The sequence below is a fragment of the Electrophorus electricus genome, chromosome 19, assembly GCF_013358815.1.
Source record: "Electrophorus electricus isolate fEleEle1 chromosome 19, fEleEle1.pri, whole genome shotgun sequence".
Classification (NCBI taxonomy): Eukaryota; Metazoa; Chordata; class Actinopteri; order Gymnotiformes; family Gymnotidae; genus Electrophorus; species Electrophorus electricus.
The window spans coordinates 14,519,628-14,537,755 of NC_049553.1; the positions used below are offsets into that span (position 1 = coordinate 14,519,628).

Here is an 18,128-nt window from a genome sequence, read left to right on the forward strand (position 1 = left end):
TGAAGCCCTTGGGCTGTGTGAAATTCATAAGCATCGCAGCACACCACACAAAATGCACACAGACACAGATCCCACAAATAACCTCAGTGTGTGGCACATGTGGGAGGTGTAGGAGTGAGGAGACGGCACTGTACAGAGGGACCAGAACTCAGAGCAGGAAGAGCCGGTCGCCAAGGAAACAAAGCAACAGCAGAAGACCAAGTAACTCCTAGGTCTACCTTACAGTCCAATCAAACTCCTCAGTATCCTCTGGATTACTGTGGGTGGTTATTCATTAGTGGCAATCATTAAGCCAATTTAACAAGGGAATGACCCCTTTAATACTCAGACATATTTTGACACAGTGAGGGTTCGTTCCATGTGAACTCTGAAATAACTGATGATAAAGTTACTTGTGAGTCTTTAGTCGCGATGGCTTTGTGCTGGATGGGTGAGGTGGACTCTATGTCCACATAACCTGCCATATCTACTCCAGCGCAGGATCTGGCTGAAGAGAACACGTCTCTAACGGGGGTTTTCAATTGGCTGAGAATTCCCAGTCTAGTGCAGGTCTGCGGTAGGTAGGATCATATGCACTGACTTAATAAACCAACCAGTGCTAAGTCTTTGGATAATGACCAGGTTTTCACATCTACAGATCAATGAGATAAACAATGACCACCTTTATGTTGAGCACTGGAATCAGAGACAGGACACAGAGCAGGACTCCTCAGGACAGTAGTCATGCACTTATTATTCATAAGGGTTGAGGACAGGATACTGTGATACATGTAAATAGTAAAACTAATAATCTAAGAATTTAAGATTTCTGTAATATGTAATAAAAATTGCATGTGGGTGAGAGTTGGCTCACGGCCATCCCTGAGTAGTGCATGAGAGCTGGACCCTCAGAATCAGAACTGCACCAGAAAGCAGGAAAAGCAAAAGAAGACAGGACCCAATCAGTTCGCCAACAACCAAAGATGTATTTTAAAGTGCAGACTGACAGAAACCAAGAGGAACGGAAAAAGGCACAGGCTGTGGAGTTTCAGGTGGACGTAGTGTGTTCAGACACTAGGAAGAGGAAACCCGCACACACGCATGCCCACTTTCCATCCAAACGCTTAGCAGCACCATGATGAGTGTTAAGTGGTAGTTTCTTCAGTGTTTCTCTAGCTGGGTACCGTTCCAATAACTCATTCCACTGCAAGTTTTATTTGCGCTATTCAGTTTGTGAAATGTAATGCTCCAGATTACACTCCTCATTCCCCTCCCCAGCCTTAGTGTGAGAAGTGCACCAAAAACCCAGCGCAGGAGGTTACTGGAACGGGACGGCAGCCTTTCTCTTCGTGGTCCACTGCTTAACTCCAGACTTTAACAGGCTATCATTTCTATCTCTATAGGACAGGCAAAAGAATGCTTACATATGAATAAAAACATGTCTCGTAAATCAAACAATGTACGTCCAACCACTCCATCCAGAACTCCTGCAGCTGTGCTCAGCCCAGCAGTGGATCATACAAAACCAACCCATGGCACACACCTAAAAAGGTGCCAGTATGTAGAGTACACCAGTACAATGCTTTATAGGACCTGGCAGACAGACGGACATGGGCTTACAGATAGAACAGGAGCCCTTTCTTCACATCCACTTATCAACAGGTAAATACAGGAAGACAAACCGGGCTTAAATAACTTGAGAGCTTTCCACGTGTCTCATGTGCTCCTGTGAAATGGCTCAGAGAGGCTTAGAGGGTAGAACACTGCCCCAAAGGCAGTCCAGTCAGGACAACACAGTGTGAAAGTTCTCCTAACCATCAGGATATTCAGCAGAACCATGACCAACTTATCATGAGATGGTAGCAAAAGGGGGAGGGGTATGTGAATAAGGGGGCGGGGCTGGGTGTTGGGGGTGGTGTCAGAACAGCATCTCACGCAGAGGGTGTGATTCAGGATCATGCTACACTGTCAGACTGATACCTGACCATGAATACAATGTCAAATACAGAATGCTGGTACGGAGTCCAACTGTCTGACTAAAGGTGCACTGTGAGACCCTGCCACTGGGAAAACACGCAGGGAGTGGCTGACATCTGGGTCATTTGAACCTGGGGATTAGTAATCTGAACTGTAAATTCATCAATGCAAGCATAAACAGGCAGTAATCCCAACCTCGGCTTCCTTCACTGCAGAACGTCTTGTAAGACATGAAATATATGCCCATTATATGCATATTAAAAAAGAGTCACTTACTATGCTGCCCAGGTATAAAAACAACAGTCTTCAAGAACAAATAATAAAGTACATGATTGAAATGGCTATAAGGCTCAGAAAGTTCGCTCTGAATTCAACTGCATGGAACAGGATTGGTTTGCTTAGTTATGAAGGTATGTAGCATTAAACATATACAGCAAAATTCCAGCTACCAATATTATAATACATAGAGTGCATCACCATTTCATTCCACTTTTCTATTGGTAGATCCTTAACTGTGATCAGAACTTCCAGGTGAATACAGAAACGTCCCACGCACTCATCAGCACATGCTCGGAGCTGAGGTTTGGCTGACCATGGAAGTAACGTACGACTCTGGACAGCATCTCTGTATGTGCACAAGTGCTGTGGCACACATGCGCCGGGCCCTTACACGTGCCGGACGGTTCTGAAGAAACTACTTTAAAAAAAAAGAAAATAAAAGAACTGTATAATGTCATCTCCTCCCAACTTGAAAACTATGATGAACGAATATTGTCAGCTTGAACTTGCTAGCTTTTTAATACTTAGACCTCAATTTTGGAGATTTTATTCATGTTTGATGTCAAACTATTAATTTAAAAAACACATTTTCCTAAAACTGAGTAGATCACGTGTATTTTTGTGTGCAAAGGCCAAATCCCAGGAGATTCCCTAATTTTATTCCTTAATCCCAGGAGATTCCAAAATTCTGCACACATGATGATTAGGGGTTGGGGGTAAATCCAGCCCAGCACAGACACAGCACACTAAAACGAGCTCAGGTGTGCGAGCTTCACCCCAGATATAGCACAGTGTTCAGGCAAAGTGTGAAGGACATCAGTGGTGTATCTACGACTGCAGCACAAGACGAACGCAAGAACGAATCAGGAAGACTAGAGAGGGCCTAATTAACATCTGACTGGACGCGGCCTTAGAAAGCACCAAAGTCTTGCCCACATCACCACCAGGCTTTGCTCTAAAGCCTCGGGGACTCCAGAGTACATTTGGATTTTATAAACATCACATACCTACAAAGACTAGACAGAAACCAAACAAAAGCATGTAAACGATTCAAAGATAACTGCCACAACCCCACAGCTTTCACACTCTACCACAGTTCACAGTAGTCTAGAATAAGTCATCGCTCTCCTTTCCTGTTAATTAATGGTACCCCCCCAATAAATACAGTAAGTGTGTGTGTGTTTATCTGAAACAAGCACCTTCAAGATAAAGAATTTTAACAAAATTCACTTTTAAGGAAATAAATAACCCTTAAGTGTATGCATATTCACAAGAGTACAAAAAAAATCCATCAGCCTTGGAAGTGCTGCTGGCAATCAAGCCCACACAATCATGGTAAGAAAACCTCCAGCTCCCGTCAAACTCAGGTCCACAGAGTTTAGATGACCAAGCGGCTTTGCTGAGGTATCAGGTGTTAAGGCGTGGGTGTGGTGAGTGGTCTGTGCTCCACTGGGCTGGAGGCTTGGCAGCTCGCTAGGCCTCGTCCAGCTCCTGAGAGATGAAGTCCTGCATGCACTTCCTGTACTGCTGCTCTGTGTGACTCTGAGAGTGGGAGTATTGACCTGGCTGACCCAAAGGCCCCTCCGACTCCCTCATCTCCTCAGACATCTTAGCCAGGCGCAACCTGAGAGAGAGAGGGTTTGGGAGATAACAGAAGAAATAAAACAAGGATTAAGCAAAGACAAAACAAAACGTAAGCGGTTTGAAGATAACTGCCAAAGCCCCACAGCTTTTACACTGTACCACAGTTCACAGCTGTGGGTAGCAATGTCAGCATTGGGAGGGGGTGTGTGTGTGTGAGAGAGAGAGACATACAGGGTAACAATGTCAGCATTGGGAGGGTGTGTGTGTGTGTGAGAGAGAGAGACATACAGGGTAACAATGTCAGCATTGGGAGGGGGTGTGTGTGTGAGAGAGAGAGAGAGACATACAGGGTAACAATGTCAGCATTGGGAGGGGGTGTGTGTGTGAGAGAGAGAGACATACAGGGTAACAATGTCAGCATTGGGAGGGGGTGTGTGTGTGTGAGAGAGAGAGACATACAGGGTAACAATGTCAGCATTGGGAGGGGGTGTGTGTGTGTGAGAGAGAGAGAGACATACAGGGTAACAATGTCAGCATTGGGAGGGGGTGTGTGAGAGAGAGAGACATACAGGGTAACAATGTCAGCATTGGGAGGGGGTGTGTGTGTGTGAGAGAGAGAGACATACAGGGTAACAATGTCAGCATTGGGAGGGGGGGTGTGTGTGTGTGAGAGAGAGAGACATACAGGGTAACAATGTCAGCATTGGGAGGGGGTGTGTGTGTGTGTGTGAGAGAGAGACATACAGGGTAACAATGTCAGCATTGGGAGGGGGTGTGTGTGTGTGTGAGAGAGAGAGACATACAGGGTAACAATGTCAGCATTGGGAGGGGGTGTGTGTGTGTGAGAGAGAGAGACATACAGGGTAACAATGTCAGCATTGGGAGGGGGTGTGTGTGTGAGAGAGAGAGAGACATACAGGGTAACAATGTCAGCATTGGGAGGGGGTGTGTGTGTGTGAGAGAGAGAGACATACAGGGTAACAATGTCAGCATTGGGAGGGGGTGTGTGTGTGTGAGAGAGACATACAGGGTAACAATGTCAGCATTTGCTGCCTCCACAGCGATGGACAGAGGGCTCCTTTCATCCATGTCCAGCGCACCCTGCTGAGCCCCACGCTTCAGGAAGAGACACACCTGCCTAGCAGGGTCAAAAGAGGGAGATCAGCACAGAGATCACACACACCAAGAGATCAGCCCCACGTGCGTGTGTAGATTACCCCGTGTGTCCTAGCATGGTAGCGTGGTGCAGGGGTCCTCTGCCTCGAGCATCTGATTGGTCCACATTGGCAGCATTCTGCAGCAGGAACTCACAGGTGACCAATGAACCCTGAATACAACACACGATCCTTTTACAGGCCCCGCCCATGCCCCGCCCTCACACTCACACACACACACACACACACACACACACACACACACACACTTCTAAGGCAGAACTGCTTAGGACTGGACATGGAGGTGATGGGAAACTAAACTGCAGAATTCTACTGTAATCCCTAGGCCTCTAAACTTTAACCTTTTAACCTTTACTGCAATCCTTCACCTCTAAACTTTAACCTTTGCAGTAATTTTAGAATCTAATAACGTTTTCACATTTTTTTGTTATTCATCATTTTCTATTTTCTAAAATGAGAAGTGTTATACAGTATAAGTAAAAGATGGCTATAATCTTTAAACCTTTATTCTAACAGGGAATACAGACACCTAACTGGCCATCAAACTTTGCTTTATTTTTGGACCCATTTCTTGGGCCTGGTTTCACCCGTGCGCCGTGCGACCGAGTCGGCCTATAGAACACTGGAGCCCTTGTAGGAGCGTCCACTCACGCTCTGCACTGCCTGGAGGAGAGCAGTGCACTGGTGCTCCTCCCCATTGGCCCAGTTGACATTGGCGCCGAGGGCCACCGCCTGTACCATCTCCAACAGGCTGCCTGCGTACGAGGCCCAGTAGAGCAGCAGGCTGGGACAGAACTCCGGCGGCTCCGTGAAGACGGGCGAAGACTCCTGCTGGGACAGAGACGCCAGCGACTCAGAGTCCTGCAGTTCTGAAACACAGACAGAGAACCTGCCTTTAGGCGCAACCTTTACGAAGAGCGCAGACAGACACCGTGCAAGAGGCCATCCGGGGGCGGGGCTTATTTAGCATAGCTTGGTTCATTTGCATTTTGTGCTTGTACTACACAAAAAAAGCAAAACTGCATTTTTGATTTACACTTGATTTCCTGGTGAATTAAGATTAGAGTTAATGCCGTGATTTGAGGTCAGGGGTCAAGGGCCAGAGGTCGCACCTGGTTCGCTCAGGCTGATGCTGGAGGGTGTGGAGGCCAGCATCTCTCTGCTGCCGTCAGCGCTGTGATGGATCCCGCTGTCTGCACTTTTCACTGCGGCGTAAACAACATTTACATCCACGTCATTTACACCAGCACTGGCCAATCAAGAGACATTACACCAGCATACATCACAGGTCTGACATCAGCACCCTTAGCCACAGTGACACCAGGCTCACGCTCACGTGTACATAATACATATGGCCTGTTCAGTTACACACAGAGATCAAAGAGGTCAGCTTGACAGAATTAGACCAGAACCTACATAGTCGCACAGTCTACATGGTCTATATACTCTACAGAGTCTTCAGAGTTCCATGAAGTCCCAAGAATGATCCAACTAGAAAACTGGTTTTAATGTCATGCTTGGGAATTGTCCACATGGTAAGAAGAGCCACACCAGGAAGCTGCGGGGTATGTTTTGTCTTTTAGTAAAGACAAACAGTTTTCAGGGTTTAGTGAAGCCGAGCTTTGTGGAAAATGATCAAATAAAGCAGGAAAATATGCAGTGTGGAGGTGACCCAAATAATATCACCCTAAACACTGACCTGCAAAACACCTAATGTCCAAATAATACCACTCTAAACACTGACCTGCAAACACCTAATGTCCATACAATCACATCGTAAACACTGAGCTGCAAACACCTAATGTCCACACAATACCACCCTAAACACTGACGTCCACACAATACCACCCTAAACACTGACCTGCAAACACCTAATGTCCATACAATCACACTGTAAACACTGAGCTGCAAACACCTAATATTCACACTATACCACCCTAAACACTGACCTGCAAACACCTAATGCCCAACCTGTTAAACCCTAATGGCCCAAATATTCAACCCTAGCTGGTAGGTCTAAAACCTTATTGCAGTACTTACAGCTCCGCAGTTTTGAAGATGTGTCAAAGTAGGAGAAGAGAGAGTCAAGTTCATCAGGGCAGAAAAGTGAGTCGCGCCGCACCTCCTGGCCACTAGGTTGTGCTATTTACAGTCACAACACGTTGCAGATCGAGGGTCAAAGAAGCCAAAAGCATTAGTACAAAAACAGAGGACAGAAACAAACAGAAAAAGAAAGAGAGAGAGAATGTGTAGAATGGGAGAATAAAATGCCAGACTGAGAGCAGATAAGTATTAGTAGACCAGTAATTGCAGGGGCAGAACAGCCTGAAAAGCAGGTAAATCAGAGGAAGTTTTCCAGAACATTCCTCACCGCAGGTCTGTGAACCCACCTGATGCGTTTGAGGTGGTGCGGAATTTGGGGGTGGGAGGTGGCGGGCGGGGTGGCAGGAGCTCCATACTGCCCTTTAACCGCCTGTCCCGTTTACTCAGGACCATGACCTTTGACCTCTGCTCCTGGGAGTTCGGCCTCTGCACAAACCTTCTGTCGACGTACTTGGCACGGACGTAGGCCTCGATTTCCTGCCTGGGGCAACAGCCAGAGGTGCTCCAATCAAAACCCAGCGCTTGACCATGGTCCCAGCCAGAGGTCAGTGCTGCTACACCCACCGCTGGCCATGCTAACACCTCCCGGGTCAGCACTGCTCCAACATGAAGCTAAGACGTACTCGCTCTACAAAATGACTGTCCTGGATATGTAAATTTAGGGATTGCTAGGATACAGTTTTTTTCCAAAACACAAAGGCTAAAGATTTTGACCCTCTGAGGTGCGAGCTAGCTGGGCTGTATGTTTGAGATACTCTGGTCCAATAAGGAGAGTTTAACAGCTATCGGTGACAGTCCGCGGGTGTGGTGTCAGGTGGAGACAGATGGAGATAGAGAGCACTTATACACTTATAATCTCACAGCACTAAGAGATTAAACTACAGCACAGTCATTATAATGACAGCACATTTTCAACAAATGTAATACATATGTATAATAATCATATCATAAAAATCATAAAATCACAGCTAAAGTTAACAGTTCTGTTGTCTAATAGATCTCACTGTGGGATGTCCAGAAGGGTGCATATCTTTAGCTGCTGGCCCTGTCCAGACTGTCAGGCAGATGGGTTCTCTACCTGGAGTCTCCTGGCTGTGGCTTCCTCCAGCCCAGTTCTGCTCTGCGAGCCTCGTAGATCTGATTAATGACTCCATTTCCCAGCTCACACATCAGCTGCAACACAGAAGGCAGACGGACTCACGCCAAGGACACCAAGGGCCTGAAGCGCTCAGCGCCGTGGGATCAGAGTGTTCCAGTGTCATACACTCTGTGCTCACTGAGTTTTCGTGTGTAAACCACTCGTTATTCTCACCTTGAGCAGTTCCGGTTCCCATGAGTCAAGCGTAAGAGATCTCACTTTAGAGTTATGAACACCTAAACTCCTGCAAGACAGATCAAACATACGTCACATCAAACAAGAGTCTGAACCAGTCCAGCAAGTGTGTATTTAACCCTGGACTAGACTGAAGGCAGTTTTAATCTGCATTAACATTATATTTGCTGCTGACTGCAAATGTAGATGTTGTTTCGTTTATGGTCTCAAAAAGAGTGAACAGCACTGCGATGTTTCCAACCCAGAGCAACACCTCCTCCTGTATCTGCAGTTCCCACACCTACTACTGACACGGCTGTGCAAATACAAGCCCAATCATTTATTTTCTAAAGCTAGGAGAGCCGTGACGAGGCAGAGCTGTTACTCCAGCCGGCGTAAAGCAGCTGGAAGGATCCTGGACAAGATCCCACTGTGTTTTAGGGGTTTCTAAGGAAGCTGGAGTCTGTTTAGAGAGTTTGCAATGGTTTTCTTGTGGGCTCAGTAGAGTACATGTACAGGGTTTAGTAGAGGAAATGCACTGTGTTTAGTAGGACTGTAATAGGGGTGTAGTAGAAGGCACGTACAGGGTATAGTAGGAGTGTGATAGGGGTGTAGTAGAAGGCACGTACAGGGTATAGTAGGAGTGTGATAGGGGTGTAGTAGGAGTGTAACAGGGGTGTAGTAGAAGGCACGTACAGGGTATAGTAGGAGTGTAATAGGGGTGTAGTAGAGGGCACGTACAGGGTTTAGTAGGGTGCAGTTTAGTGAGGGTGAATTACCTGTGGATGCCAGAGCACTCGATGCAGAGTGTGATGCCCAGGTTGATGCTGGCCCACCGTGGGTCTGACTGCCCACAGTCACAACACTGAGCATTCCCACTGACCGCCAGCACCCTCTGGAGGGCACCGTCGCCTCTCTGCCCACGGCCTGCCTCGCCCAGCGAGTCTAGACTGCCTACAGACGCCGAGGACAGCCGGTCCAGCTGCTGCAGCACACACACCCAGCACCCGAGTTATAGGGTTCTTACTGTACATCTAACAAGTTCCTTTGATTAATACACAAAATCAAGATTTTTCTCTTCACTTAACACGCCAAGCATAACATTTACCATCATGAGAATAATGTAACTGTGGTCTAGAACATGTAACACTTGTGATTGAGGATTTAACTCCAAAGCTTATAGAACAGAGGCAGGTGAATAACTGCTCATGAGCACGTGTGTGTGTGAGAGAGAGAGACTAACTGTGGTAGGCCCATCCCCATTCTCTCTGTAAGCTGTAGCAATGCTGTTCTGTACAGCTTTGGTCCAAGCATGACGCAGCTTCTCTGAATCAGCCTGTAGCATACAGCTCCTACACACACAGACACAGAGCAGAGTTCACACTCTTTTCATACCAAATGACTACTAATTAATTAACATTCATTACTAACAATTACTAGAATGTACTTCTAAAGACCCCTCTGCACAGGGGCTAATTACACTACTATAGTGTACACACTTTGTTTTTCTAACGCTCATTCTTTCTAACATTTCCCTTCTTATTCTCCAAACTCCACCCCATATGAAGAACAGTCAGTTAGAGCTCTCCCAGACTCTACTGCCTTAGGTAGAAATGTCCAATCACAGATCTTCTGGACAGAGGTTTCTGCATGCCAGCACACTTACTTGGTAGGAGAGACGACCTCGAAACAGAAGCGACGCTCCACATCCTCACACTGTTTAACTGTGCACAGGCGGAGGTCCTCAACCACTATGGTGGGGTTATCCTGTACACAAACACACAGTGAGATTATCCTGAGATAATCTGTACACCAGTACAGCTATTTTGGATCTAGACATCATTCCCAGTCCACGTCCAGAACATTAGGTTCAACTCACCCAGAACTTCTTCTGATACACAAGCTGACTGTTCTGAATGGAGAACCAACGTCTAAAATGAACGCAAGAAGAATGAACTGAGAATAAAAAACAGTTCTGTGCTGTAGAATACAAAGATAAAGGGAAACCTTTCAGAAATCAGACAAATTAAACAGGATGAATGCTGGACGACACTGAAAATGGAGCACTGATACCAGCCCTGGAAAATTATGTACAACTAATGCTAACATTTTTCTATGACACTGTATACTAACAATGTAACAGGATGTAAAACTGAACCTGGTGGAGCACTGTATGTACCCGTCATGTTCGAGATCTTTTTCTGTCATTTTTCAAAAGGCAGGTGGACCAACGCAAGCAGACACAAACACAAAGAGAATGTCTGTGAGGGGGGGGGACTGGAACCCAGCGAGGCAAAACAAACCCGGAGAAGCAGACAGTGGTGGGTGGGGGAGTGAGAAATGGTCCAGGCAGATTCTGGTGGTACAGGCCGTCTCCGGTGGTACAGTCCGTTTCATGGTATATTCTACTCGGTGTAGATGAATGTGATGGTTTTGCTGTAAATAGCTTCAGAAGAGTCTTTGCTTTCGTACACTGTTTAACTCCACACAGCGCTCCAGCACAGAGAGTGGTACCTGTACCTGTTCCAGGTTTTGAAGGCATTGCTGGCTCTTTTGAACAGGTAGCCCTCCATAGCTACGCCATTCTCCGTGTCCATGTTGTAGTCCAGCTTTGTGTCTTCAGTGGAGAAATCCTGGGAAGAGGTGAAGAGGCAGGATTCAGCGTACACCGCTGCTGCTCATAGATACCACGCCCCAAAGACATGAAAGTACAGCACAAAGCATCGGTACTGAAAAAGAGGGGTAGCAGCTCGTACCTGGAGAGCAGCCTGTGGGGTTGCAGGTCATCCAACGGAGAAGAAAAGCAGAGATGGAGAGATGGACAGAAGGACAGCGTGAGCAGCCGAGACAGGAAGCAGCAGGAGGGACGATCAGTCGTCATGACTACACAGCTCAGAACCATGACGATACGTCCTCGCATTCAGAGGGGTGTGTGTTGCACCTGTTGCTGGATGGCCGAGTGCTGCTGTTCCATATCTCTCTTCTCCTTTGCAGAGTCAACCACCAACTGATCCAACTAGTACACACACACACACACATGCACGCACGCACACACACACAGACACACACACACACAGAAATTACAGTTCAGATCCATGAGGAAGTTGAAAGAATGAACTTTTCAGCACCACCAGAAACAAACTGACACACACTCTGATATATCCCATCCTAATATATACACACACGTATAAGAAACACCTGACACACGCGCGCGCACACACACACACTCCTCTGACATATCCCATCCCAATATCTACACACACGTATAAGAAACACCTGACACACACGCACACACACACACACACACACACTCCTCTGACATATCCCATCCCAATATCTACACACACGTATAAGAAACACCTGACACACACACGCGCACACACACACACTCCTCTGACATATCCCATCCTAATATCTACACACACGTATAAGAAACACCTGACACACATGCACGCACACACACACACACACACGCGCGCACACACACACATTCCTCTGACACATCCCATCCTAATATCTACACACACGTATAAGGCACACATTGCAGATGTTGAAATGTTAGATGGATGTTTCAAGTCATGCGTTATTGTGAACTATGTATGTGTGCGTGTGTATGAGTATATGTAAGCTTGTGTGTGTGCGAGTTGTACCTGCCCCCCGAGCTGCTTCATGAGTGGTTGCAGTTCACTGAACAGGCTGTAGCCTTGCTGGAAGAAGCTCATGTTAGCGTTCATGAAGGACAGCATCTGGGGAGAGAAGACGCCAGTCTGCCGATTTAAGCATTTACAGAATGATTGTGGAGTGTTTTGGATTACTCAGTAATACTTTTTGGAATTCTGCCATAACAACATACAAAACAACCTGAAGCTTATAAAATTCCCACCGATTTGAGGATTTCCAGTCTTTTCTTGGATTGAAGAACATTGATCTGAAAGAAACAACAGAATTAACATCAGTGTGTGTGTGTGTGTGTGTGTGTGTGTGTGTGTGTGTGTGTGTGTGTGTACAGAGGAGAACTCCTATCAGTATTATTGTAACTGCATTGAGCAGCAAATCTCCAGTGGAGGAAAGGGATTGAGCAGAACCCATTTAATACAACTCACTCCACTGACCCAAGATGACCCATTTAATACAACTCACTCCGCTGAACACTAATCAAAGATCACCCCACTGAGCCCGCACTCCTCAGAGGCCTGACTGACCTGCAGCACGTAGTCTAGGGCGATGTGGCGGAAGCACTTCCGGGTGGTGGTCAGGAGATTGGTGGCCTCCTCCACCTCGTGCTGCTTGTTTCGGGGTGCCTGGGCGTTCTTCACCTGCGCCAGCTCCTTCTCCTCACTCACCTTATCAAACTGCTTCTTCGCCTCCTTGAACTTCCTCAGGTCTCTGAGTCAAAAACATCCAAATGTTTGACATCACCATCAAAGCAGAGAATTTACCTGAGAACGTTCAGGGATGAGGTCCCATGGAAAGCACAGGTGGCGTTTATCCTCTCACTATGTGCTCGGTATTTTCATGAAAATGACTGTATATGAGAGACTTACAGAGGACACAAAACGGGCACCACCACGTTGAGAACTACTCACTCTTTCACAAACACCTGGAGCTGAGATTTAATCGAGCGCTGAGCTTGGTCAAACAAAATCTGAGAGAACAGGAAGAGAATGTTTCCATCTATAATACATAGCACTTGTGTAAAAAAACATAAAAAATAAATAATCGATACCTTTCTAAGTTATGAACAGTAAAAGATGACAGCCTACATACACACTGATTTCCAAAACATATAACATTTTTAAAAAATAGTACAATAAGAATTGACATTTGAATTGCCCCCTTGGCAAATATTTTTCATTCACAGTAACACCAAGACAGTGCAGAGCATCATCACATAAAGGTGGTGTCTGAAGAATGAAGTCTAGCACAGTCAAAACTTCATTGTAGATCTGTTATTTAACAACGGTTTTCTAAAATATATAAAACACTAAAAATTAACAAAAAGGAAGTGTGTCCAAATTTTCAAACTTTACTGTATAATAAATATGTTTATAGAAGACAGTATTGCACAAATCCCAAAGAATACCAAGTTATGATTACACACACAGACACACACACACACTTACTGTGTGGTAGTTGTTCATCTCCTGCAGAGTCTCTGCAAATGCAGCTAAACTGGACTGCAGAGAGGAGAGGAAACACAGAATGAGACCACAGCCCCAAAACACACTACAACTAGAGCCACGCAGTAGACACAATGCCCTGCTAGAGACTCCAGACGGGCAGAGAGAGACAAGACAGGAGGAAACGGAGCAGGGAATCAGAGAGAGACAGAGAGAAAGGGAAGACAACCGGGGGGACAGAGAGGGAAACTCGGTGAACATGCGCTACCCCAATGACATCGTCCGTCATGGACTGCAGGGCAAGTTCTCTGATCCCATTCACAAACTGTTTGTTGGCTTGGCTGTAGGCTCTGCCTGCGTCAATCATCCCGATACACAGCTTAACCATCTGCCCAACACACACACACACACACACACACACACACACACACACACACACACACACACACACACACACACAAACACAGCAACCTGAACTACTCAATACTACTCATTCAATTATTTACTCATCAAAACAGATTCAAATCTCGGTCTTCGTGAGCGGAGCAGCCGCACGGACGGAGTTTCTCCGAAGTGACTCACCCTGTCCAGCTTGGACTCCAACTCTCCGACGTCTCCCTCCACATCCTCGATAGTGGCCCTGCACATAACCATCACACACAGTCTTAGCCAAGCAGAACCAGTAAAACCAGTAAAAACCTCCCCCCATTGAACTGTATGCTAAAGCCTCGGTCTAGTAAATATGATGACCCGCCTCCTTCCCAGCTGTCACTTCCTCTGATGGGGACACTCCATCATCCACCTCCCCCTCATACACACCCTCCGCAGGGAGAGGGTGATCAGCGAGAAGGGAGGTGACTCGCACCTCCACTGTGCAATAACAAAGCCATGATCTTCCACAGGACAGAAGCGGCAGTTCTGGCACGAGGCCATGGAGCATGCTGGGAAATGCAGTTCACACTGTACTGTTCAACAGAGGGTGATAAAAGACGTGTTTATATACAACCTGAATCTGGATTCCACTCCGCCATGCACACCTTTGAACACAAATGAGTATAAAACCTCAAACCACAGTAATCAGCCACTATTACAGCTGACCGTGTTCTGAAATCTAAGATCATATGTGATATTTCACACAGCAGCTGTGAATGATGGGTGACAGGAATATGGAAACCCTCAGTGTGTGTGTGTTTCTTACGTTGAGGGCTTTAAACGAGTTCTCTGGGCTGTATGGAGAAGTAAGTGTTCCAGTGTTTCATTACACAGCGCAAAAGACAGTTACTTTTAACTGCATACACAGCAAGACGCATACACACACACACACACACACACACACACACACACACACACACACGCACAGGTTTCCTCCAAATGAATTCTCAGAAACACACACACACGCGCGCGCGCATGCACAGTATGTCATATTCCCTAAAGGCACAACAGATGAACGTGAGCATGAAATGGCAGCTTCAGTACTGGACTCCATGCTGGGCAAACTAATGGGCCTCCTCACCGACAGCATTGTGCGGGTCCTCACACAGCGCTGTACAGTGCTGGAGGAACTCAGAGCTCAAGCCATGAAGATGAATCAACCAGGACAATACAACTGAAATTCAGGTCCTGAACCCTGCAGTGGCTGCATACCCAAAGCAGCACTAATGCTAATACTAATGGGGCTTAGCATTGAACCCAGGTGAACACCACACATACCCAACACTCGTATAACCTTTAGAAAGTCGCTGATCAACACAGCATAGACTCTCTGCAGGCGGACAATAACAGGCAGGCCTGTAGGAATAAACAGGCTACCACACACGTGACTAACAGATGAAACAGGATAACATCAACAGGATTGCCTACCAACTTCTACCAAACTCAGTATGGACATGCATGTCATCGATGGCTGAACCCAACTACAGCAAGTGAGTACTGGAGTAAAGAGACCCAGATCACGCCATCATCCACTTGGGGTCAAAGTGCGAGCTAAAGCATGCTGGATGCATGGGAGGCAGGCGTAGTTGTGCAGGCGGTTGTGCGGGGTTTGAGGGAGCAGATTCAAAGCGGTTTCATGGCACATGTCTATGATCAGCATACCTCATGCCAACAGAAGTTATTAAACAGCTCAGCACACACACACACGATTAGCACTGTGGGATATTAAAGGCACGTTTACAGTTTTTCTTAAGGAACTGAGACACTTTCTCCACGTGTTAATGTGTGAGGGTGTTTTGATTATCGTACTGATAGCAAAGATACTGTTATAAACCATCATGTTCCTCCACGAGCTGCTCTCGGCGGCACCACCCACAGGTCAGCCCTGGGCAGGACAAAAGTGAATTCTACAGCAGTGAGATCCCAGCATGTCTAGAACTACAGCTAGTTCTGGTCAAATGTATTCCACAATATTTAAAAGTGGAACTAAACAATAGATTCCTTTGAAGCAGTAAAGGTTGTGACCCAATCATAAACTTAGCTCAAAGCCCGCTCGAAACCACGGCGACTGCAACACAGGTTTTTCTGGGTCCTGAACAGAAGCTCCTGCAGGAATCCACGCTCCCACAGGATGCAGGCCAAGACGTCATGGCCCTGGGGCGCGATTCATTTTAGTGCCCCAATACAAAGAAATAAATAAGTCAAAAATAAAGCTCCACGGCTGGCTCTGTGTCAGGCCCGTCCAGAGTGTCTGAGCTGTCTGATCCAAGACGCCAGGACTAAAAAGGAGCGAGAAGAGGCTACGAGCGTGTCCCCTACGTCCCCACGCCGATCACCAAGCAAGACGATGCCTCCGTGCAGCAGCAGCGATGCCTTCACCCGGACGGAGACACACACTTGGTGCTGCACAACCTGCGTTAACAGCTGCAGCGAGACTGACGATATTGCATTCAGCGTAATGCCGTGACTGGAAATGGATCAAATAAGACCTGCTGAGACACAGGCAGGTTATGGACGAAAAGCAGAACGGCTGCTCGTACGGAAAGAAACTTCACATTGGAGTACTGCGGTACTAACACCACATCCATGCACACATTTACTACTGATCTCCTCACAGATGCTTGGCGTCAGAGAGACTCCAGGCTCTGATGTCTGCTAATGTTTCTACACAACCCATGAGCACATAATTAAACTAAAGCTCCTACTGATGAGGATTGTTAATTAAAGATTAAACAACATTAGCATGCAGCACAAACCCTTAACAAATGGAGCTTGGTGTAACATAGAAAGCATGACATGCTTTCCAGACTACATTACCCAGGATCCCCTGTAAAAACCCAGTACAGTCACTCTCAGGTCCCTAACCACAAAACAGCAGCACCCACTCATGTCTCTGAAGCGTGGCAGGTGTAGCTCTGTGGGTCTCAGCGCGGGTGGAGGGTAGAGTGAGCGTCACAATTTGCTCCGCCCTCTAGTGGCGGATCTGGACTCCAGCCGGCCAGGCGCTCCTCTCAGCCCAGCGAGGTGAAGACTCGCTGAAGCGTGGCCAACCTGGCACGCACGCATTTAACACGACGTCCGATAACTCGCCATCATCCACACGCCAAGCAATTTATGAATAAGCATTTCTGTGCATGCTCACCCAATAAAAAGAATGGACACTGCTACTGATGCAATAGAGCACGCAGACACCCCCGTACAGGTCTGAACAATATTTGCCTTAATCGCGTAATTAAACAAACATGCCAGCACGAGCCCGAGGACCACTGGATCTGCTGGACAGGTGGGGATGTGCTACCTGTAATAAAGTGCGTGCACGTGTGTGGACGCAACGCAACCTTCTCTGCTAGCAAGCCGCTTGCGCTCTGAAAAACGGACGCGATTCGGCGCATTGAGTCTTATAATACAAAACGATATGACAGGTTAGACGTCCGACTGCATTTGCACATCAGTGGGTAAGCTCGTCTGCACGCTCACTTTTGCTGGGATCTGCGGCGTGTGCAACATTGGGCCTACCGGAATCGCGGTGAGTCCTTCAAGCACTCTTCAAAATCCACCGTCACCTTCATTTTTTTTGGACGTAATTACCGATGACTGAAGTACCGTTTTGCGGCAGTCCTAACACTGAAAAGGCGGATAAGCACGCATCGACACAGCGCTACAACGTGCCTCGGTACCTGCGAATATTTACAATGGCGCAAAGATTTTCTCGGAGGATTCGGGGACTCTTATTGCTCCTGCGGTCAGAGCATCGATCTCAGAGCGGACGGTGCGTTTGTGCCCGGTGCGCCATGCTCGCTGGGACAGGCGCTCCCACCCGGCAGCCGGCCACGCTATTGTTGCGCTTGTGACTGTCAGCGAACCTGACCAATGGGAGTGACCGTTTGGGTTGACGTCACTGTAGACTACGACGACTCATACGCGTAGGTGACGCAATTTCTCAGACTTCATTTTTTGCAGCCGAATTAGAGTGGAATTAGAGCTTGAAGACGTGATACTGGGTCGCAGTGGTGGTGACTTTAAACTTGTTTATTCTTTTTAGTAAATACCACTTACCTGGAGCTAAATATGGCACGTCTAAACCATGCTTTAAGCTTTTCCTGGTTAATTTTTGGGGTCGTCTTGAAAAGTGTCAGCAATAAAATACTATTTATGCTGCTACGTATA

At 46.9% G+C, this 18,128-nt stretch overlaps 1 protein-coding gene across 2 annotated transcripts; it reads right to left on the bottom strand.

Moving 5' to 3' along the window:
* Positions 1–945: 945 nt before the first annotated feature.
* On the bottom strand, positions 946–18,128 carry si:ch211-168b3.1 (arf-GAP with coiled-coil, ANK repeat and PH domain-containing protein 2). 2 transcript variants are annotated; one of them, XM_027025715.2, is made up of 24 exons: positions 17,478–18,128; positions 14,112–14,169; positions 13,798–13,917; positions 13,533–13,586; positions 12,996–13,054; positions 12,612–12,795; positions 12,293–12,337; positions 12,060–12,155; positions 11,351–11,425; positions 11,166–11,177; positions 10,930–11,042; positions 10,289–10,340; positions 10,076–10,176; positions 9,653–9,761; positions 9,189–9,394; positions 8,410–8,479; positions 8,176–8,270; positions 7,385–7,578; positions 7,035–7,136; positions 6,107–6,199; positions 5,646–5,863; positions 5,037–5,146; positions 4,847–4,957; positions 946–3,859 (listed from the first exon to the last, which is right to left on the bottom strand). In XM_027025715.2, the coding sequence occupies exons 1-24, from the start codon at positions 17,528–17,530 to the stop codon at positions 3,709–3,711; spliced, it is 2,481 nt and encodes an 826-aa protein (XP_026881516.2). In that variant the 5' UTR covers positions 17,531–18,128; the 3' UTR covers positions 946–3,708. The 2 variants fall into 2 exon arrangements, with proteins under 2 accessions (XP_026881516.2, XP_026881517.2); XM_027025716.2 differs by lacking the exon at positions 7,035–7,136.

Excerpts from the sequence above, each read along its gene's own strand:
- si:ch211-168b3.1 (XM_027025715.2), bottom strand. The coding sequence starts at position 17,530 with ATGAAGGTGACGGTGGATTTTGAAGAGTGCTTGAAGGACTCACCGCGA. Across the intron at positions 14,170-17,477 it reads AAGGACTCACCGCGATTCCG|GGCCACTATCGAGGATGTGG; the intron begins GTAGGCCCAATG and ends GGTTATGTGCAG. Across the intron at positions 7,579-8,175 it reads CCACAGCCAGGAGACTCCAG|GCAGGAAATCGAGGCCTACG; the intron begins GTAGAGAACCCA and ends CTGTTGCCCCAG.